The sequence below is a fragment of the Strongylocentrotus purpuratus genome, unplaced genomic scaffold, assembly GCF_000002235.5.
Source record: "Strongylocentrotus purpuratus isolate Spur 01 unplaced genomic scaffold, Spur_5.0 spur5_scaffold_7, whole genome shotgun sequence".
NCBI classification, from domain to species: domain Eukaryota; kingdom Metazoa; phylum Echinodermata; class Echinoidea; order Camarodonta; family Strongylocentrotidae; genus Strongylocentrotus; species Strongylocentrotus purpuratus.
In genome coordinates this window covers 6,723,368-6,746,787 of record NW_022145613.1, presented here as the reverse complement: position 1 = coordinate 6,746,787, position 23,420 = coordinate 6,723,368, and the positions used below count along the sequence as shown (strand labels likewise).

The following is a 23,420-nucleotide window of genomic DNA, read 5'->3' as shown; positions in this document are numbered from 1 at the left end:
CGGAAGCTTTGACGGTTCAATAAGTTATTACTCTTAATCCTTGTTTGTATTCATTTTCGCCCATCTCGCGCGAAGCGCGGAAGCTTTACCGTTTTATTAAATTATTAGAGAAGGAAGACGATTCGTTGTATCGTGCCCTTGTCTCAATTCAGTTCCCCCCTCTCCCCCCCCCCCCCATATACGGTTGTCTCATGTGTATGTATTATGAAAATGAGATAGCAAAATGTGTATATTGATGGTCATCTTGCGAGTAATAATCATTAACTTCTCTCATCGGGCTCTCATCATTAATTTTTTTTTTTGATGGTGAACTATTTGGGGGGGGGGGTGATTGTACAGGCCATCCCCCACCTAAAACATTGGGGGGGGGGGATATATCCCCCATCTCCCCCCCCCCCCGGGATCGACACCCATGCACATATAGGTGACCTTTATATAGAGGGGAGGCCACCAAGACAACTTTGACTGTCTTTACTGATGCTTTGCCGAGACCGACTAATGTAAACGGCATCTGCTGATGATAATTTGTGTTTATAATGACAACACGAAGATAGGGTTTTGATAACGAAACTGATTTTATTTCAGTAAAATTTTAATCATAACCAGTATAATACGTATTTCAAAATGCGATATAGTAGGAAGACATGCAATTCAAAAGTGATACCACGTAACCTTTCTAAGTTCTCATTAATAATCGTCAAAATAGTGCACATAAACAACGCGTTATGATTATAGATAAAAGATATATCAGATAAAGTGGGTAAAGATAAGGCATACAGATCTAAACGAACATGTATTTACACCAACACAGAGTAATGCTGCGGTCACAAAGGTTCGTACGAACGATAATTTCATACGAATCTCCCTGCTTTTCCATTGTCTTCCCGAATTTCCATTGTCTGAAAATCGTTCGTACGGCGTTCGTAGCAGTTCGTAATGGCATTTGTGACCGAGGCTTAACGGTCAGTGCATATAATACTCATACAACAGTCAAATCTTTAGATTTATCTTTTTCATCCTGGGATTCAGAATAAAAGTGATCAAAAATACATCGTATTACATACATCGTATTACATACAAAAATATCGTATCTTTTAATAAAAAAGAGAACAGATACATGTAATGAGTAAATGATTATACTAGCTGCATGTCTTCTCATATAGTAAATGTTTTAAACATTTCATACGTTTGAATTACAAAGTGGTATCCATACACAAAAATCGGTATCAAAATCATTATTGATGAATAACAAGCGCTTTACAAAATCAGCCTTACAAATTTCATTTAAAAAAGTCAAAGCATTCGAACCGGGCATTCGAACTGCAAACTTATTGCTTCTCTATAGTCTCATCGGCGTACCGAACACTAAGGCAGAACCATATGCCCCTCGTTTTACATCCCCAACCAATAAAACTTGAAAAGGAAATTATTGCCAGGCTTTTCATGTTAATTTACGAGGCCCTTGTAATAAGTTTATTTGTATGAAAGCAGAAAATTAAGATAAACAAAGTGGCGACAGTTTGAAATATATCGGACTAATGATAAGAAAATTATGAATGTTTCAAATATGAGATCACTAAGTCTATGCGAATATCAAATTGGCAGTTCGGTCAGCGGACTGTGACGCAGTCGCGGATAACTCTTCCGGTTTGTCTTGTACAAAAATATCATTAATTTGTGTTTTTCCCCTAAGCGCCTTCCATCTTGGGGCACTACTCAAAATGGATGGCATATTATCATAAATCCTTCAAAGAGAAAGGACCTTCCTGAGGCATATATTCTTATACATTTTTAGTAATTGTGTGTTATGGAACAAATGGGTAAGTTGTCCGCCATTACATCACAGATACATTACCGATTCAGCCAATAGTGATTACAACTTTGAAAATATTAATACATTTATCATTTTTCGTCTGATTTCATTCAAACTTTTATCAATCAACTTCTCTGGATTTCCCTTTAAGGAGGAGTGCGGGAGGGGGATCGTCATCTCCCCATTAATTCACGCCCCTTTTCATTCTATCTTCATTTTTTTCGGTCTCGCATATTTTCCCAACTTTTCCCCCCTGTTTTTCGTTTGAGGGCACGTGCCCACACGTCCCCTGTAGCTACCCTACAGTAGGTACAGCTCTGTCAAAGTCGTCATCAATAATACTGTCCATCATTTATGAGATATCTATACACATGTGGCTCTTTATTGTGAATTATCATCACCATAGGTTCAAATCCAAACAGCTTTTTGCCACGACCAACGCAATAAATCTATTTCATGATTTTCCTCGATTTAAAAGAGATGCGCGTTCTCCATTGATAAAAAGGTTCTCCTCTAAGCCGTTTAGCACACAATTATAACATGCAAATTCCATTCCTTTAAAATAACACATAATATTGAGTATTGGTGATGAGTGTATCAACTTTAATACAAAAACAAAATCGCCCTTTCATATATAAAAATGAACTGGATACTATACTGCATAGCGAAATACACATTGGCTTCCCCATTTTGGTACACGAAACCTTTTAAAATATATGAATCAAAATAATGCAAGGGTTGGCACGTAACAAATAGAGCTGGCAAGAACTGGCAATGTTTAGTTTAGATAGTAAATTAAAACATAATACCTCGTGCTACATACAAAAAGAAGAAGGAAAAAACGAAAACCGATTTCTGTTAAACTTGCTGTTCTTTGTGCAAGCAATTCATTCAATCGCAGTTTCATTTTATAAGCTAGTACTTCTCTCATACAAAAACAAAATTTTAATCTTGCACTGTTATTAATTAAAACGAAGGTCTTACTCAGGAATGTGATTAAAGTACCAAATTAAAACACTTCCACAGCTTACTACGATGACCAGTTTCAAGAATTATCATTACTGACACGGACATTTCTAATACTCAAATCTCAGAGGAAGAGAAAAATCAGTCTCTATTTCGACGCAACAATCATTGAACGCTCAAACCATCAGAAAAATTCCGATTATCAATTGAGCAAAAGAATTGACACAGCACACTTTTAAGGAAAACGAATAAGTTTCTATGATTTCTTCAAATTTAATCTAATCCAATCCTTTGCAATACTTTCTGCCTTTGAAAAATGATGCTTGGCCACACTATCATGCAATTAATCATACAATTGTTTGTAGTATCAACATCATGATACGGTAATTAATCGTATCTAAAATTGTATCTATCTTAAAAAAGTACTTTGTAAATTCATCTTACTAAATCATACCTCAATTCATATTATCATCATTTCATATCATCTCGTAAAAAAAAGGTATGGACAAGAAGGCTGCTGGTCATATAAATGAAAATCGAAGTGCGGAAGAAAATAGTGAAGTTTAACTTCAATTAATGCAATAGTTAATTTCAATACTATCATTTTTTGCATCTTCGTTTGAAGAAAAATACTGTTTTTTTTACCAACAAAATAAGAGAAGAAAAAAAAATCAAATTAGCCTTCTTTTTGGTAAGCTTGAGATGCTATATCCCAATATCTTTGGTATGCACGTTAAGCGAATGGATTAAAACATCCAAAATTCCTGGCTTTCTTCGTAAACCCCATTCAACCCGTTTTCGCGGACAACGCGATGGCATGTCGATAACGTCGTCATCTGCGGGATTCAGCGTCGACGGTTTTCATGATGAAGTCGTCGAAGTAGCTGGAGACACGAGAGTAGACCCCTGGGGCAGGATCGCCTGGATTCCAGCAGCCGTAACCAAAGCTTGTCACTCCAATCACAGACCAGACATCGCTGATACTGTCTTGACACACCAAGGGACCACCACTGTCACCCTGAAAGATAAAAAAAAAAAGTTACTGGAACAAAATTATTTTAGACTTTGACAAGTAACTGCGATAACTTGTTTAATTTCCTGATTCAGTTGTTATATCATGAAATTTCTACTATTTTGTCCTTGCTCTTGTCCAATCCGCACCAAATCAGTTGTACCAAGAAATATAAAAATAACCCCCAAACCTCTGCATATTTCTCCCAAATCAAGTAACTCTAAAACAATATATTTCTCAACAATGATTCATTAAGAAAATAAAAGCACATAAAGAAACCATCGCAAGCTGTACCACATTGTACCGATTGTTTTAGGGCCGGGGCACACACCATGCCAGTGATCGAGGGAGGGAGGGGGGGGGGGGGGATGTAGATTCACATACCTTGCATGTGTCGACCTGCCAGTCAGGAGAGATTGCACAGATCATGTCTGACGTCACGTGATGTCGGGTACCGTAGTCCTCAGAGCAATTCTGACGAGGTACCAGGGGCGTTCGACCTTCCTGCAAACCTGTCGATGCCATAACTGAGGAAAGAATTTGAAGTAAGATTTTCTTTTTTAATGACTCATATGCAAAAAAAAATATTTTTAAACACAAGAAACATAAAGTCTTTGAAGATAATTCGTATTAGTAGAAATTTTTCTCAAACACAAGCAAAGGCAACTTATCAAATACATGATGTAAAATCGATTAAAACTGCAGCAGAGCGTTAGATCTTTGTTTAGTGAAAAACCGCGCGAAGTGTGTTCTTGCAGTTGCTTCATTTTGCTTCTTTTTGCAGTTGTCAATGAATATGAACAGTTTTCCATTGTGACACGATTCGGAAAAAGTAATTATGAATAATTGATCTTTAGGTTCTGATGAATGGACTGTTGGCCTTGTTCCACTTTTAAATCATTATACAATATCAAACTGATTTTAATAATAGCAACAAATTAGAGCTTGAGGGATATTCTTTCTTTCTGTCTCTGTTTCTGTCTCTCTCTCTCTACATTTTTGTTTCTCTCTCTCTCCCTCCCTCTCTCTTTCTCTCTCTCTCTCTCTCTCTCTATCTTTGTCTCTCCCTCTCTCTCTAACCCCTTCTCTCTTCATGTTTTAGATAACCAGGAATTTGTTAACTTTAACTCACGCGAAACGGACGTGGCTCCCCATCCAGTGACGTAGCACTTGGAGTAATCCTCGAGCTCGTTCCTGCCTTCATTCAAACAAACCGGTGACACGCCCTTGCTTTGAAATACCGGTGGGTCGAATCGAATGAGGGCGATATCATCGGCGAAGGTGGACGAGTCGAAATCGGGATGAATGAAGGTCTCCAAGCTTTCCCTGGTCACGTGATATTCTGAAGGTTCGGCGATAGACGTGTCTCCCATTGTGACGTAGCCCAGAGGGCGGCTGGTGATGGTGGAACTGTTGATGCAGAGGAAGATCGGGGAGGAGGTACAAATAATGGAAATGTATTATGTAGGAATTAGCTCTTCTTTTTATAGGCCTATTAATGTGAACTGTGTAGGAGTAACTATGAAGGAACCCGCTTCTAAGCTTTATATGATTGTTTCTTATTTAGTTTGAAGTAACCACTCCTTGTCATTGCATCCTAAACCAGGGGCGGATCCAGCCGGCGGCAGAGGAGGGGGCCTCAATTCGTGAGAAAATATTTAGCGGCGAAACAGTCGGCCGATAATTTGCTCAGTGGGGGGGGGGGGGGGGGGATCCGCCACTGTCCCACACGCAAAAAAGTACTGGAAAGAAATTAAATGAAATGAAAAGAAAAGACTAGACAAAAAAAGCTGCATAAAAACACGTTTTGTCACTTTGATATAGCGCTATTCCATCCACTCAACCCTACATGAAGTGGTTTCAACGCTATATTTATGCCAGTTCACTTCAGTCCAATGTGAATAGTCGCTAGCAGATATACATATCTGTGTTAATCATATACTGTAGGTTGTTGCGTAGGCTTACTACCGATAGAAAGCGCAGTTTTGTCGGCATTAACACATAAATAAATCTCTCAGACTTTGAGCGATATATAATATATGAACATAATCTGATAGCGAAACAAAATATTGGAATAAAAAGCCTTTTGGTAGTTCCTTCAAAGCCTTTTGTATTCCTAGAATATTAAGGACATCTGCACAAAAATTATTAACAGTTAGTCAAAGACAGGCAGGGTGGGGCAGAAGGGGGCCGGAGGGGGCGCTAAAACCTTATACATATTATAGGAGTATCCCAAGGAATTGAGAAGCACTCGAAAAGGCTAATTGAATATGCCTTTCTAAAATTTGCCCGGGTAAAGAGTAAGATTGTTCCGATCCTGGTTAGTGGACATGATCGATAGACTACTCTCTAAAAAAAATTGAGTGATCACGGACGTCACTCCTCTGGAGAGGGAAATGTAGTGAAAATAGAGTGAACATTCACTCCTTTCTTCTTAGAGAGCACTCTAAAATCAATCGATTTTCACTCCTAAACAAGTGATCACGGACGACACTCCCAAGAAAGTGAAAATAGAGTGAAAATTCACTCTCTTTTTTTAAGAGAGTAGACTGCAGGCGGACTTGTGTGATTTCCCCCAAATGACGACTTCGTCTACATAAATTATCATTGGCTGCGTGCACTTACACGCAGTGTCCAGCGGTGAGTAGCCATTGGTCACTGATCAGAGTGGCACCGCAGATGTGGTCACCACTCTCGTCCCTCAAAGAAACCATCCACGGCCACGCCTCAATGGTAGTAGGGCGCCCTCCCGAAACCCGAGTGTCGATGCCAGGGTGTGGAACCTCACCACGACGGCCACATATAGACGAGGAGACGTTGGTTTCAGTACTGGGCGAGGTGTCTGTAGAGTAGTAGACAAGTTTGAAATTTAAAAAGTTTGAGATGTTGCCGAGGTCCAGAATAATATCTCGTCTTGAAATGGAAGTACCAATGAGCTGTTCCACATCTTCTTTAAAAGAAAAAAAATATCATCAGTAATACTACAGACTTAAAAAGATTCGAATATAAAATGTATATCCCCCACGGGAGTTAGCACATTTCGTGCTAGGCCCGCTGCACACGAGGCGTTATTTCCCGTGCCCAGTATGCGCGTGCGCACACTCACTTAAAGTCCCACTGTACTACTTGAAGCTACTTGTTCCCTCTATATAAAAAACAATGTCAGTGAAAACGCTTTGTGGTCTAATCCCTACTGGCCAAACTAGTACAGACGGGCTTTAAGATCTAATTATATTCGGATCGCTTAGTTTATGATGCCCTTTAAACATAACGCTACCGCACTGTTCAGTTTGGCTCTAGCTTGCAACGAGACAATCGGAGACCATAACTTATCTTCCGACTTCCGTTGCCATGGGAACAACTCAACTGCTATCAGACTGGGTATCTTTTGATTTATTGGGTACCTCGATCCTAAAACGTGACCCTGATAGCAACTCGTACGGTTCATGATCGGGTAAAAACCAAGGTCACAACATAGCATTCAATACAAGCTCAGAGTCTGATGCAGCTTTAAAATATTGAAACGGTGCATGAAAAGAAGGAAAAAAAAGTATATCGACTTTCCAATTGTCTCTCGTTAGTTTCACCTCCCCCCCCCCCCCCCCCTCTCTCTCTCTCTCTTCTGGCACTGATTTGCTTTTGTGTTACAATTCGTCGATCATTTCACGAACCGGCACGCACATAGAAAATCGTGTAAATTGTCAAATTTAAGTTTTCTTCACTTTATTATTATTATTGTGTGAAGGCTTACTTATTTGTAATATAAGCAAGATCGCAAGGACATTTAAGGAATGTAGTAGTTTTTTAATATTTAATTTTTTGTGGGGGGGGGGGGGGGGTAACTTATTGTACATCCCACAAAAATCATGTTATGTTCGGATAATCATTGCAATATTCGCACATTTCAATATGTGATGAACAACCCGACTAGTCTATTGCAATCGCCTTTAGTTGATATATTTTTTAAACAGTCAATGCGGCTGTGTTTATTAAACATTGTTAATACTGCTTTATATTATATCAACATCTGATTGCACGTATCACGTAAAGTGGAGTGAAACTTGTAAACATGTGATATCAAAGAAACACTTTCATGCAATAGAGAATAGAAAGGGAAACCACAGACTAGAGCTTTGTAAAAGAAATGCAGATACTAGGTCTAAAAAGTGGAGTTCATATCACGGCTTATTGATAGAACAATAACAATTTCACTGGGTAAATCGACGGTTTTGTATCAAGGTGTTGTTTTGATGGATAAACTTGGAAGAGGAAGTATGTTATTATTCTGGATTTCGATTGTCTTGATCTATAAAATACCTATAATGGTTTCCGATTTCCGTTCAGAAAAACAAAAATCTAGGTCTCACCTTCAACCATGGATGGTTCCTTCGCATATATATGACGGTCATCTGAAGAAGAAGACGAAGAAGAGGAAGAAGAAGAAAAGAGATAGAGATCAAGGGGGAAATCAGAAACAAAAATAGATGTGTCTCTAAGAGTGAGAGGTTACATCGGGGTAAATGTATAAATGTCTTTTATATGTTACAATTAAAGTGTTTATAGAAAATGTTACAAAGGGTGGACTTGACATTATGAACATTTCATGAAGGAATACGTCGCTCACTCATTCAATCATACAGACATCAATAGACAGTCGCCATTAAACCAAGAAGAGGAAAGAGGGGTAGAAGAAGAGGAAGAAGAAGAAGAAGAAGAAGAGGTAGAAGAAGGAAAGAAGAAGAAGAAGAAAAATAACAACAAAATTATTTTTCTTTATTATTAGACAACAACGCAAATACTGACATGAAGTGAGAAAAAATCCTATAAAACTTTTTTTTTAAATGATGAAATAATACTTACTCAAAATAGAATTATGGCCAAATGTTTTTTTTTTTTTTTAATTTTGATATTGAGTCTATGTTTTGATTGAAATATTATATTACAGAGGTGGTGAAACAAAACAATTAATGCTTTAAAAATCCAATTTCCATTCATTATTTTATTTTGGGGACCATTCCCAAGTGAAAAAAGTGAGGAAACAAAAATTCACCGGTTGATAATTCGTGAACCAAAAAGTGGCAGTTAACATTTTGGAAGCATGACGCTGAGAGAAAAGTTATATTTTCTCATCTTCAATTTAAATGCAATATAAAACAGATTTAAAATTAACAATGTACAAGACATACGGTTAAAAGAACTTGATCTTTGTTGACATCAGCGCTGAAAAATAATAAATACTTACCTTTGAAAACCAAAAAAAGAACCAGAAGAACGACGGTAAGCGTCACGAAGGAGGAGAAGAGCATCCAGGGAACGATTCTCTTGCTGTCATGGCAACAGATGCGGTGTCGATGCGATCCAAGGCGTGACTGACATTCAACATCCATGGTGACTTTAGGGCGGTCCGATTGCTCAGTCATGGTTATTTTCATCAAAGATTACTGGTTTGGTGATTATTCAATTTGCGTCGGCTTGATCATCAGAACCTTAAGAATGATTCAAGAAAAATAATTACAGTTAAAGGATACATTATTATAGAAGAAAGGCAGAAAGAGAGAAAGGAGAAGAAGAAAAATGTTGGAAATAAAGGAGAAGAAGAAGAAGAAGAAGAAGAAGAAGAAGGAGGAGGAGGAGAAGAAGAAGAAAGTCGTTTAATTAAATTCAAACAATTATGTTCTCGAGGATGATTCTAAACATCCTACGTTTTAATCCTTTATTTGCTCCGGAATTACGGTAATACGCGAATCACTCATATTCATAATCAAAAGACTTAGGGAAGTTTGTACCTTTACCACCTGGCAGGCAAAACACAACGGCCCGAATTCACAAAGGAGGTTTGTCGACAAACCTCCTTTTGTTTCGACAAACCTCCTTTTGTTTTTTACAAACCAGGTTTGTAAAAAACGCGTCATATGCCGTACATAAACCTCGGTTTGTCGACAAACCTCCTTTGTCTAAGTCTGTAATTCTTATTTTTAAGAAGTCTATGTTTTGTCCCATAACTATGTAGTGTATGTTTGGGTTTGTGTTTCCTTGAATGTAAATTAAACTATTATTATGTATATATATTTCTGCTGTTTCTAACTGTGTATTTTTGCTGCAAAAACTACTGCACATCACCCAGGGGCGGATCCACGCAGCGAGTTTTCCGGCCCGGGCCCCCCTAGCCCCCAAAAACGATTTAAAAAATAGGATAATAACGTAAAGTTAACCTTTTTTAAAACACTAAACAAAAGCGCCCCCCAAAAAATAATAAATCAATAATAATAATTGATTCACCGACCGGCTGAGTCGGCGCTAAATTTTTCCGGCCTCCAAAACTCGATCAAAAAAGGAAAAGAAGAAAGGTGCTCCCCCCCCCCCCCCGCTTATTTACCGGCTGGCTGAGTCGGGGTAAAATATTTCCTGAAAAATTGGACAACAAAAGTGCCTCCTACCCCCCCCCCCCCCCCGCTTATTCACCGGTGGCTGAGTCGCAACTAATATTTTCTCACGGATTGCCCCCCCCCCCTCTTCCCGCCGGCTGGATCCGCCACTGCATCACCACAACAGTGGTAATCACGATGGCCTACGTGACAAAGCTTTCAACCATGACCTACATAGTGAGGGTACTAAGGGTAGGCAGATGACTTAGATAAAATGAAAATGTCATTGTGATACATCCATCCATTGTTCATGAATCTCAGATAGATAGCGAAGGCTCATATATCCTGGCTCACAAACCCGTATCGTGAACTGTTACAGTTCATGTTTTATCATCCGTGGCTGATAAGTTACATCCATACGGAATAAAGGTACCCTGAGGGAAATTAGGGGAAAAGTAACCCAGATTTGAGATGAATGAACAAAGAAGAAGGACGTTCTGGTGAACCTGTGAAAGATCAGATCATACATGATTGTTAACTTATTGATAATTCGGTCACGATGTGTGATATTAACATTGAAGTAATCATACCCATTCGAATGTGCTATAGATTACTCGCAATGCCCCTTTCTCCATTTCTATGTTGGAAAAGACTTGATCAAAAGACGACATGTAAAGAAACATGTATGTACTATGATATAAGTAGGAGATACATAATTATATGCGTTAAAGGTAAAGACCAGTTATGGTCATGCGATTGCATTGTGAAAGAAACGTTGTGGAATCGATCAGAAAAGGTTGATCATCTAGCATCTAGCATCTGCAAGGTTCTGGAATCATCAAAATGATAAGAAATTTGGCCCATTCTTCGTAAAGTTACAAGCACTATACACAGAAAGATGTATATCGGACTACCCTATATCTCTCACAGACCAAGAGAGAAACAAATTTACCAAATATATGAAATAGTAGGCGGTTTCCCGGCAAATTTTTTATCATCATGAATTAGTCAAAACATATTCTTTCACATGATTGGTAATGAGAGCTTCCATTTCATTTTTTGAAATTGGGGCGTTTCCAATACTGGTCTTTACCTTTAACAAATGAAGAAGTACTGCAACATAATGAGCCATTCTCTTCCTGCCCATGTATGTTATTATAAATAGTGATATCAACATTCAATATTTTATTTCCTCCATCATTCATCCGATTTGTCATGAACGTAATTATGTTTGTGTCAGTTCGGGTCAACTTACATAAAACAGTATGACTTCGTTAACAAATTATGGGTACACAGTTTTCTTATCAAAAGAACTCGGATTTTCTTGAAATAAAATTCGAAAGTAATTGTAGCATATTCTCTTCTTCTGAGAAAGCCTTTCCTACTGGTTCATTTCAGTTTCATTCTTTTTAGGGCCTTCTCTTTCAAATTCTGCGGCAAAATGACAAACAAATAATCACTCTTTTTTTCAAAAACTACGGAATGACTACCTCCCCCCCCCCCTCCCAACAAAAAAAAAAAAATAAAATAAAATAAATAATAATAATATAATATTAGTCGATAATGACACGATGAAAGACAAAACACCAAATGCGAGGTGCAAACTTTTTTTTCTTCAATTTTCACGAGACTTGATTAAGATTTACAAAAATCTGATCTTACACGCTTGTTCTGAAATGAAAATATTACATAAAGAGAAGAGAATCAGTACAAGCCAAGATGCTCACGGTGAGGTTCCAAAGGTTTATCTACTGAACATTATGTTACCAAAATAAAAGGACGAGAGAAAAAACACACACCTAAAAACAAAACGTAGACAAAACATAGCACTAACAGAAAGGACACTGAACGGAACATGAGGTAAACATGATTAATCTATTTAAAAAAAAATACGTTCGTATCAAAAATATTATGTCCCATTTGCAGGCCAGAAAAAAAATAAAATAAAAGATAATACTATTTTAGAACTTTCCTCAAAACAAAAGGGCTTGAAAATGTCTTTTAGTGGGAAAATAACGAATATTAGATGTCGAATTGACTGTAGTTGTAGTAATTGCAATCATTTTAGTAATAGTCTGATATTCAGACCATTGTACCGAATGGTCGTACGTTATGTGCTGCGCAAAGATTCAATCAGTTTAATTTTGGCCATTACAAGAAGTGGGTCATTGATCTAGACAAATGCTCATGTACCTTTACAAGTTCACAGCTCATTTAATTCATGTTATTACCAAAGAAAAAAGTCAGTCAGTCAGTCACTCAATAATATCTGACAGTGTTTTCTAGAAAGCAAACGGGATTCCTTGCATAATTTGAATAATATGACTCTGCTAACGTTTTACAGACAGAACATATGGGCCTACGCGACATATTCATCATTCCTGCAAAGTTCTACAGAGTTTGATGTTGGCTGCGAATGGGACATATTACCTTTACTTTTCAAATTAAATTTCCTACTTTTCCCGAAACAATTTATAGTTGTCAGAAAGTATACACTCTCATATGCAGTAATATTTTTTTAAATTTTTATGTTTACACGAATAATTCAGTCACTTCAATTGACTGAATGTTGCACATTTGAGACATTGAATTGCATGATAGAAAACAAACATACATTGTATATTATAACTTCTTTTTTTCAAGTGCAAACAATTATGTAATCTATACATTTTCAAATACCTTTGACCACTTAACGATGCATAAGTATGTTTGGTTTTAGAATTAACATCCTTTATGGATAAAGAGAAACAAAATTCCTGTCTGGTATCAAAGACTAACAATATATCATGAATATTCATCATAAAGCTGTTCTATTCCAGCTCTTCCAAGCATCTACCAAGGATTTCACCTTTACCCTCATCTAAGAAGAAAATCCAGGCCAGTAAAAAAAAAAACTTAAATTATTATTGTGAAATAAGTTATAACTCTTTAATAAAGTATAAATATCTTTTACCGTCCCTCGATTCGGTAATTCTCAGGAAAATATTAGTTACTAACCATATTTAATGATGTTTAATCCTTCTATATATATTTCCTAAATTATATATGTAAATTAAGATCATACTTTTAGGGATCATTTCTATAGTATGTATCGTTCTCTTACGACACACTAGTGTCCCCACACCTAACCACGATGAAGAGTCGTAGCGTTTCCCTCTGAGCGCGAAGCGGACTTCGAGTGTTATCTTCTCGATAACTCGCTCGTCGTCATTGATGACCGTTCCTCTTCTTCCTTTGCGAGGAATAGGAGGAGGGAAACGCATTCTGAGTGGTTAGATTTTTTATTGAAATGCAAAGTAAGATAGCACATAACACACGTTGTGCAACAACATGATCCAGAAGACCAAAATGGTCGACTACAAACGGTACGGAATGGCATTTCCAGAGAGCTTTCTGCCTTGAATGAGGAATATTATACAAGACATTTTGAATTTAAAAAAAAAGTCACTTCATCAGCCCATTTATTAAATTTGTGAAATATTCAATTTCATGTACGTTTGTTACGGAATGACGGATCTTTTTTCTTTTTCTGTAACAAAGCTCTTTAAATTTCAATATTTTATACATTTGAGGAATAGTTAATGATAAGAAACAACTATTCGGAAAGAAGCTCATATAAGTTTTTGTTATTTTATATATTTTTTTATATTTGTGTGTTTAATAAATTTGCAATCATATACAAATTACATATTTACAAGTCATTGTTACATATTATAACTTTATAACAGTACATCCCATTACTGAAGGAAAGTTTGGTCAAGGAGCAATAATGAAATACATATCCATGCAAAACTTGCGCATAAAATATGTTCGAACAGACTCGATACACAAACAACACACACAAAACGTATCCACACTGCGATATGATAATCAGATGCTTGGTATAATACTCACTTCACAAACGACGTATATTACGTGCGAAAGCCTATATCGTCGTCTCGAGAGGCATCAGCTGTTTCAAAGCTACGTGGAAGCACGCATAAGAACAATCTCACAAAAATATAATACTTGCGTTCCATCTATGGAAATTACTAATCGATTTGTGGTACATCGGAATTATTAGACCTTGTTATACTGATATATTTTATCGAATGCTGTTTACTGGATGCATGTAGCCCTCGATGTCCGCTGAAAATATCTGAAACTGCTCGTACCACAATGATTTTTCGCTCTGTGCATATCCTCTCGATCTCTCGCTCCTGTACTAGTCTCAGCTGGTTTACGACGAAGCAGAATGGAGGTTGATGGGTGACCTGGGAGTAAGGCTTGGCTTCTCGTCTCCGGTAACAGCTGAGGCCATCTCGGGTCACAGGGCAGGGGTCAGACGGTACCTTGTTCCCAAGACGATTAGATAAAGGATAGACGACGGGGTTAAAAATAGATTGGGTGGCGTGACTTTTGTTGCCTTGGTAATAATAAAAAAGGAGAGAGAGCCTAGATTTGAAAGACAATAACATCTCGATGGATATAGCACGAAGTGTATTATGATGTTTGATGGATAGAATATTATGTGGACAAAAATGTAAGTGTAAGGGGTAGATATTGTCACATTATCATCCACATAAATACCTTGACACATAAAGAAAAAAAAACAACATACCTTGAACCTTGAAGTATAAATAAGGAAAGCGGATAAAGTGTTAATGTTAAAGAGAAAAAATATTAAATGCAGGGAATTAAACAAAAAAACGTTGCTGGAATTATCCTCGATTTTTTTTTTGTAAATACATATAGGCCTACATGGTACTTTATGAAATCGATACGATGTTAATTACTTTAATGTTCGTGATGATATGTGCATAATACCAAATACATGTGCATTCACGGTGGGTTATCTAAGCAGAATAGTTTTTCTCTACAATTTGGTATCTGCAATTCTCCCAAAGGATATCTCTATTATTGAATGAGTACATTATCACCGCGGAGGTTGCACTATTTCCAGAAAAGCAGTGGGTGATTGGACCCCGGGATTGGACGGAAAGACAACCGACACGAGAGAAGCAACACCAAGAGATGGCGGTGTTTAAGCTCCTTTTCTACCTTCACACAGTGTAATGGTTGATTTAGATGATTTATGTTTGCCATTGGGCCTAAATTTAAAAAAAAAATGTTGTATTGCCCTTTGCGACCGAGCAAAAAGTTTTGAAATCTACGGTCGACTTTTTATTTTTTGTGCCGTTTTTTAGAGAAAAAAATATTAAAGCATTAAAAACTGAGAAATATCAGCCCAAAGACAGAGAAAAGAAGAACAAAAATAAAAGATTTCCGACCGCCCCATGTTTTGGCACCTAAAGGGCAACACAACATTTTTTTTAAGGCCTTATGGCCAAATCTTATTGATGATCTATGATTAAAAAATTAAATAAATTTGTATTGTTAGTTAAGGACTACATTATAACCTCTATAGAAAGCCCGACCAAACTAACCTCTATAGAAAATACAAAGAGCAGGTTTCCTCCGATAATCATTTCCATGAGAAGCATCATTTCAAGGGAACAAACAAGTGTGGTCTTTATAGACAGGAGGTATTTGTGTACAGGGGGTCGTTAATGCAGGTTTGAGGGGTTTTTTCAGCTAAAACACGTAATGATTGGTAGTGTAACCTGGAGCAAGCGAAAAACTTTAAAATAGGATACAGGGGAACATTTAAGGGGAAAAGATACACACTCTCCCAAAGAAAGACCTATATACACGTATATGTTAAAGACAAAACCATACCTGGTTTGCTATTTACTTCAGTACCGAATTTACCAATAAAGCAACACAAATGTATTTATGTGCAAACAAAAATGAGTACGCATGACTGCTTTTTCTTTCTCCTTCAGATAACAATTATTTGAATTGAAATTCTTGGCCATTCGTGATAAAATTTAGTTCGTTATTATTTTGTTGTCGGTAGCCTATCGTTAGCGTGACTAAAATAAGCCTACCCATTGACAAGATAGAGAGATTGATTTTATCTTTCATTAGATTGAGTCAACCAACAATGGGGGAGGAGGAGGGGGGGGGGGGGGGTGCTTTGGGTGGTTCCATCGTATAGTCCCTTACGTTTCAGTCAGTACAATAGGACTACACGCTTCTGCTTTGGGCGAACACCCGCTTTGGAATTTGAATGAGGAAATACTGAATGATGAGGATAAAGAGAAGGTATTGTATTCCAACCACTGGATGCGTCATGAAGAATTTGAATTAGCAACGAGAAAAGTACGATGCTCTTTCTTTGCCCAAGAAAATGAAATAGGCAAATACAACAAAGGAGTAAGGCAGAGGAGCCAAGAGAAATATTGAACGTCTAATGTGAATAGATTGTGAAATAACCAAGCCAAATAGAAACAAAAATCTCTTACGACTTGTACCATTATCGATGTGAAATGTAAACCTTAATAGCCCGCCTCCTTTTTAAGCCATTCACTCTTCACGATTCCATCGGTCTGTGTCTGTGGAATGTAATGTTTAAGACATTTTGGTAAAAATCACTACAATAAGTTAACCTCATGCCTGAACGCATCTCACTATCACATCATAACATGACGAGTATATGTAGGAGAAAAGCTAGGAAGTAAATGACATGCGTTCTTGTAACAATATGTACAACTCAGGCTAGACACACATCTCCAATTAAATTACCGAAGCGCGAAATTAACAAAGGATTAAATTGACAAAGGCATTTTTCCTTCAGGTCGTTGGAATCCAATGATGAGAAATAAAGACGACGGGCTCCATGTGCACAACAAGAAATCATGCTTGTATAGTAAACAACGAAAGCAAGAACGTAGTCGGACTTTCTTTCCCCACCGCGCCATCCCAAGGACAGGAACTTCTATAAACTGTGTTTGAATACACATTATATTCTCGGAAGCAGAAGCATCAGACTGTCTTGTGAATTCTGACAGATTATTACACTGTTATGGCTGATAACACAGAAATTGAGGTAAATAACTGTAGAAAATAAGATGGGAAATTATCCTGATTCATTCATTGCCTGTTGTCCCACGCAGATATTTCAGATAAGGTAGTTCGTGTATTTGAGGCCCATTTTCAGTTGGGTACTGAATGATTTGTTTGTTAGCTTTGTTTGTTTATGTGTGTCTGAATGTTTGAATGAGCTCAGAAGTTTATGAATGTTCCGCCTAATATAATGTCTGATTGCTAAACAGTTTCAGTCAGTTTGTAAAACATATTAATCAGAATGAGATTAACAATTTCTTAGATGGCTTGTTTTGGTAGTGGGGGTCTTTGGAAATTGTTATTGTTATTGTAATTGTTGTATAATGATTTTGTGCATTTAATAGATATTTCATGATTATAGTTCGATCGATCAGAGAATACCACATTATACAATGACATTGTGCAGTAAGATCATGTTCGTTGCGCCACAGATCAGAGAGTACCACATTATACGATGACATTGTGCAGTGAGATCATGTTCGTTGCGCCACAGATCAGAGAATACCACATTATACAATGACATTGTGCAGTAAGATCATGTTCGTGGCGCCACAGATCAGAGAATACCACATTATACGATGACATTGTGCAGTAAGATCATGTTCGTGGCGCCACAGATCAGAGAATAACACATTATACGATGACATTGTGCAGTGAGATCATGTTCGTGGCGCCACAGATCAGAGAATACCACATTATACAATGACATTGTGCAGTAAGATCATGTTCGTGGCGCCACAGATCAGAGAATACCACATTATACGATGACATTGTGCAGTAAGATCATGTTCGTGGCGCCACAGATCAGAGAATAACACATTATACGATGGCATGGTGCAGTAAGATCATGTACGTGGCGCCACAGATCAGAGAATACCACATTATACAATGACATTGTGCAGTAAGATCATGTTCGTGGCGCCACAGATCAGAGAATATCACATTATACGATGACATTGTGCAGTAAGATCATGTTCGTGGCGCCACAGATCAGAGAATACCACATTATACGATGACATTGTGCAGTAAGATCATGTTCGTGGCGCCACAGATCATAGAATACCACATTATACAATGACATTGTGCAGTAAGATCATGTTCGTGGCGCCATAGATCAGAGAATACCACATTATACAATGACATTGTGCAATAAGATCATGTTCGTGGCGCCACAGATCACAGATTAACACATTATACAATGACATTGTGCAATAAGATCATGTTCGTGGCGCCATAGATCAGAGAATACCACATTATATAATGACATAATGCAATAAGGTCATGTTCACAGCAAAACGAATGAGAGAATACCACATTCGTTGCTATGTCCGGCAAATTAAACCCCCTGAATGTTTTGTATGCGTCATCCAAGGGCAACGACTATTGTACTATTGGTATACATTATTTTGATTTTTTATGAACAGAGCTGAATATGGAGTGATATACTAGGAGTGCACCAGAATTCTTTCTTAAGAAATTCCTACTAGAAATATTGTCAACTTGTTAACAGGTTTATCAGAAAGGTAACCGCATTGCCAGATATTTTCTTCATTCAACATTGTACTTCTTTTCCTCTTACAGGGAGAGACGAGTGGAACACCCGAGATGCAAGAGCCTACCTCTCGTCCCCCACCTACCATTGATGATTTAGAAATACCACCACCTCCTCCTGAAGAAGATACTCCCCATCCACCACCTCCTCCAGTGGAAGATACACCGCCAACACCGCCTCCCGAAGAAGATGGACCTCCTTCACCACCCCAGGATGAGGACACACCCTCTGACATACCCTCACAAACGGACCGCAACCCTCCTTTAACAACCGGTGCTGTGGTGATCTTGGAAGGTATATGCACGGAAGAAGTCAAAATTCTGTAGAACAAAATCAGACAAACAAACTTACAAAAAAATACACACACAACATAAAACACGTCTTTATGTTTACACATATACCTTGAGATTATGTAAGAAATTACATAAAGCGTGAGTTGTATTCAATGTTTGCAGTATAATATTCTACGTTGGTTCTACTGATTGAATGCGACTCATTATTTGACATTCTAAAGAATCAAAGTTTCTAATTCATAAACGTCCCCTTTTGAAAAGGCGACAGGCAGTGATGATAAAAAATATATATGGCTATCAAATCTCAAGATCTTGAAAAATAGCCTTCTTGAAAATTTGTCATGCAAAATTAAACCACTTTCCAGGCGTTAATAGCACAATGGTCACTGCTACACCCTATGCTCATCTAGTGTATTTCCTAATTGCCATCTTCTAACTGCTCTACTCTTCCCATCAAAATTCACACAAAAAACTATTTGCAATCATGATTATTTTTTAAACACCAGCTGAACTAGACCCTGAAGCACCCGACGAGCCACAAGATGCTGATATCCAAGATGCATCAGAGGTTATCGATACGGGTAGCGCGGTGATAGATCACCCTCCACCGAGTGACTGTGGGTCACCTCTTCCTCCATACAACAACGACAGCGGTGTGGATGTTCCTTCGACGTCTACTGCTGATGTATCCGAGCTGGAAGGGAAGGAACTGCAAAGAGAGTTTGATGAGATCCAAATAGAAGGTATAAACAAGGTCGCAACTACTTTCGAAAATCGACGTAATGAAAATTCGATGGTCCTGGCCAAGGGCATATCCAGGATTTTTTTTAGGGGATGTGTTTTTTTGCCCAATTCGTGAGAAAATATTTAGCGGCGAATCAGCCAGCCGGTGAAAAAGCGGGGGTGGGTTAGCACCCAAAACACCACCCTCCCTAAATACGCCCTTGGTCCTGGCTAGTGCGTTACCTTTCGAAATGTGCGAAAATTACAAAGAAATATTACGTAATCCGAACATGATTTTTATGGGATTCTTAAAAGGTATAGAAATCCCCACTCAATTGATTTTCGAAAGTAGTTACGATCATGTTTAAAAAACAATTAGCTATTTATTTGCTTCAGGATCACGACTCCTTAAAGGTAATACAAAGTTTTGGGAAATTTTGAAAATTGAGAGGATAGTGATTCTTTACAATTTTGATATATTTGGATGCCCCTGTGGATGTTTTATAAGCACGAGAAAATTTAGCCCCTAAACACTTCTGCTTTCGCGAAAAATGGAGTATAAAAATTTACCGGTGCTCCCGGTAAATTTTGATAAATTTCAAATAACGCCTACGGCCGTACAATGGTAGCTGCGACCATGAAAATTTCAGAATATGTAGTTGTGATATATAATTTCCAAACGGGAATAGCTAATCGGTAGATTTTAGTCACGAAACATTGTTTCATAGCTTAGTTAATATATTGACCTTGAGAGGGAGCTATACAACATAAAGAGTTAATTATTTACAATTTCATAACTTTAGACTCGATTTCAACCGCGACAACGATCACTGAATATTGTAGGATCGCATATGCTTCCAATATGTTCAATTGAACCAAATTCATGACCCCATACCAAAACTTTGTAATACCTTTAAATGGCTATGGCCCTAATTCACAAAAGAGGTTTGTCGACAAACCTAGGTTTATGTGCGTCATATGACACGTTTTGACGCGTTTTTACAAACCTTGTCATGCCATTGTGTCGGAGCCTCGGAGGACAATGACTTTTCCAGCTACTCCCGTAATAAATCATATCTTACTACACATACTCTAGTACTGGCATTAAGCAATCGTATCTTGTTATGGTGGATCCTACACGCTCCCCCGGTGACCTTTGCTTCGGACCTTATTTTGTTTATTTCGTCAAAGCTATAGGGTTAGGATAACTCTTGCAGATGTGTTTAAGGTTATGTTTCAAGTTTCGTTCGTTAGAAGTGCTTGGTACAGAGTCGAAGTTATGAATTCATTTAATGTAGGATTTTGAACGCGGTACATTTGTGGCCATGCAGGATATCGTGAAATGTTATCCTCTGTTTTAAACTCCTTTTTCGTATCCCTCACCAGGCACTGAGGATGATATTGAGAGCTCCAACGGTATCCACAACGCCAGCACACTCCCGTCAAAGCGACCGATGGCGGAGGCGACGACACCAAACACTAACCAGCACTCAAAGGTTACAGGGTACATCGAGATGTCCCCCGAAGAAACGAAAGCGGAAATGAAACGGGTTAAGACGTACAGACGGGAATCCATCATGTGGGTCACGATCTTCTTTCTCATCGCCGGAGCCATTGCTGTCATTTTCTACTTTGCATACAACATTACACAACTCTCTGACGGTGAGAAAGGGATAAGTTTAAAGTAGATATTCATTGATTTTAAAAACTAACTTTATGTTCATTATTGCAAAGTTTAAACTTTGATTCGACAAGGTTATCAAAATTTAATGCTTGGAAACATTCGAAGTAATGATTATTATAAATTACAAAACGCTTAAATACAGCCCGGGCATATAGCACCTGAAGAGCTCTCCGAACGCTGCTGAGATGTGTGAGATCACAGTATGGACATGACTTGCACAAGCAGACGATGCCCCATGACATCTCACACATTTTCAGTGCCTGTGGTTTCATCTTTTCTTGAGTTCTTTCTCTTACTTCACTACCGTCAGGCTAAATGTAGAATCTATTGCCTCACTCTAAACCCCGCGCATGGTTTTATTTTGATGACAAATGCAGCGATACAAAAATAAAGGAATTTGTCGCTTGTAAACAAAATAAGACGCCATTGTATATTCAGCTGCACACACCGGGGTATGTTCGGCGTTTCAAGAGGGAACAAATGCCGTCCTTGATATGATTCCGGGGTTTTTCAATTTGAAAGTCTGGTTTCTTTGATTGTTAATTAACCCCTATCCTGTGTATTTACAAGCAAAAGATGTTAGTTATCAGAATCGGGTCATATCCCGTTTTAAATGGTTTGACATGCCATTACATTTATATAAACTAAACTCATTATAATTTGACAAATAATAGCTTTGCAATTACGTTCATTCTCTATGAGATGTCGTCTGCTTGGGCAGTGTTGGTCCATATAGTGACGTCATTAAAACATCGTTATTTTCCCGGCGAATCTCTCGTATATCCCAGCTGCTATGGAGGTGGTTGTGTTTTTATTTTTTATTAATCACCCGATATGTAGTTGACCTATAACTTGTACGATGGCCATCTGTTAGCTAACCAGTTTCTAGTGATACATTAGTTGACAAATTTGTGATTTTCTTTGAATTTCACCTTTAAGCAATTGAAAATACGTTTGTCCAAAGACATCCATCTTTAGATGGGATGGTCGATTACAAATACGTGCAGAAATGCACATTAATTAAAAGCAACAACAACCACGTTAACAAAACAACACATTAACAGGTCTCTTCACGAGTCTGAACTTTAAATTAACAGCAAATTTGACGCATCTTCTCCTGAAATTAAATTCTAGGCATATCAAAGCAGTGGTGTATCAACTCTGAGAGGGGAGGGGGGGGGGGGGGCGAGTGGTGGGAAATATATCGTAATGAAAAAGAAGACCTTTCTGTTTTTTTAACAGAGTTTCTAAGCATTTTGTAACTAGATTGATATGTCAATGAGCTAATTGATTAAGCAAGCTAACATCACATTTAATAACATCGGAATTGTGACAATATACAAAATAAAGATGGGCTAATTTGTCATATTTGCAGTTCTTTAGCAGTCATTAATGAAGCGATTATATATGTGCCATTTGTTTTATTACTCACCATATTAAATTGCAAAATAATGATTACGAACTTCAATCAAATTTTTTGATAATCTTAACTGACATTTTTAATACTATCCTTTCATCCCATTCACTTTTTCAGCTTCATTTCCCGGTAAGTAGAATTTTGTATTGCCTCACTTCAAATTAACTCGATTTCATTTCGTCATTATTTCCTAAGCTTTCTCAACTGTCTTAATTAAATTCTATCATTCGAACTTATTAACTTTAATATATTGAAAACACCATATTGATGACGAGAGTTTTAAATGAGATTTAGTGGTATTGTTTCCCTAACCTGTTTCTCTTCCAATTGAATCTCGAGACGATATTTCTTCCCCAGAAAAGTATAATGTAGGAGATAAAATAGGGAGATTGTCTGGGTGCGTTTATGCTTGATTTTGAAGGTAGAATGAGCGATCTGAAACGCTCATCGTAAACGCTCATCGTAATCGCAGTTCCACGGTGAACTGTTTATGCTCACTTCTCTGGCTCCTCCAGGCAAAATCTGGCTGGGTGGCCTTGCAGCTGGATTCGCAAACCTGCACTGCGCATGCTACGTAGACCCACTAGAGGTCAATGCGTTGACCCCATTTAAACGCGTTTACAAATGATTGTGCGTTTATGCTTCCC

The 23,420-nt window shown here is 37.8% G+C and overlaps 2 protein-coding genes and 1 non-coding gene across 3 annotated transcripts; 2 read left to right on the top strand and 1 right to left on the bottom strand.

Moving 5' to 3' along the window:
- Positions 1 to 556: 556 nt before the first annotated feature.
- On the bottom strand, positions 557 to 14,389 carry LOC582357 (chymotrypsin B). The gene is made up of 7 exons (XM_782309.5): positions 14,051 to 14,389; positions 9,034 to 9,277; positions 8,159 to 8,200; positions 6,417 to 6,633; positions 4,924 to 5,201; positions 4,176 to 4,318; positions 557 to 3,797 (listed from the first exon to the last, which is right to left on the bottom strand). Exons 2-7 carry the CDS (start codon positions 9,221 to 9,223, stop codon positions 3,612 to 3,614), a joined length of 1,056 nt encoding a protein of 351 aa, XP_787402.3. The 5' UTR covers positions 9,224 to 9,277; positions 14,051 to 14,389; the 3' UTR covers positions 557 to 3,611.
- On the top strand, positions 13,211 to 13,429 carry LOC115920072. Its single transcript, XR_004062160.1, has one exon. It is a non-coding gene; the product is annotated as a small nucleolar RNA U3 (small nucleolar RNA).
- Positions 14,390 to 16,894: 2,505 nt separating the features above from the next.
- Positions 16,895 to 22,317, top strand: LOC115919925 (cell surface glycoprotein 1-like). The gene is made up of 5 exons (XM_030974618.1): positions 16,895 to 17,087; positions 18,686 to 18,950; positions 19,456 to 19,692; positions 21,059 to 21,356; positions 22,296 to 22,317. Exons 1-5 carry the CDS (start codon positions 17,064 to 17,066, stop codon positions 22,300 to 22,302), a joined length of 831 nt encoding a protein of 276 aa, XP_030830478.1. The 5' UTR covers positions 16,895 to 17,063; the 3' UTR covers positions 22,303 to 22,317.
- The last annotated feature ends 1,103 nt before the right edge of the window (positions 22,318 to 23,420 follow it).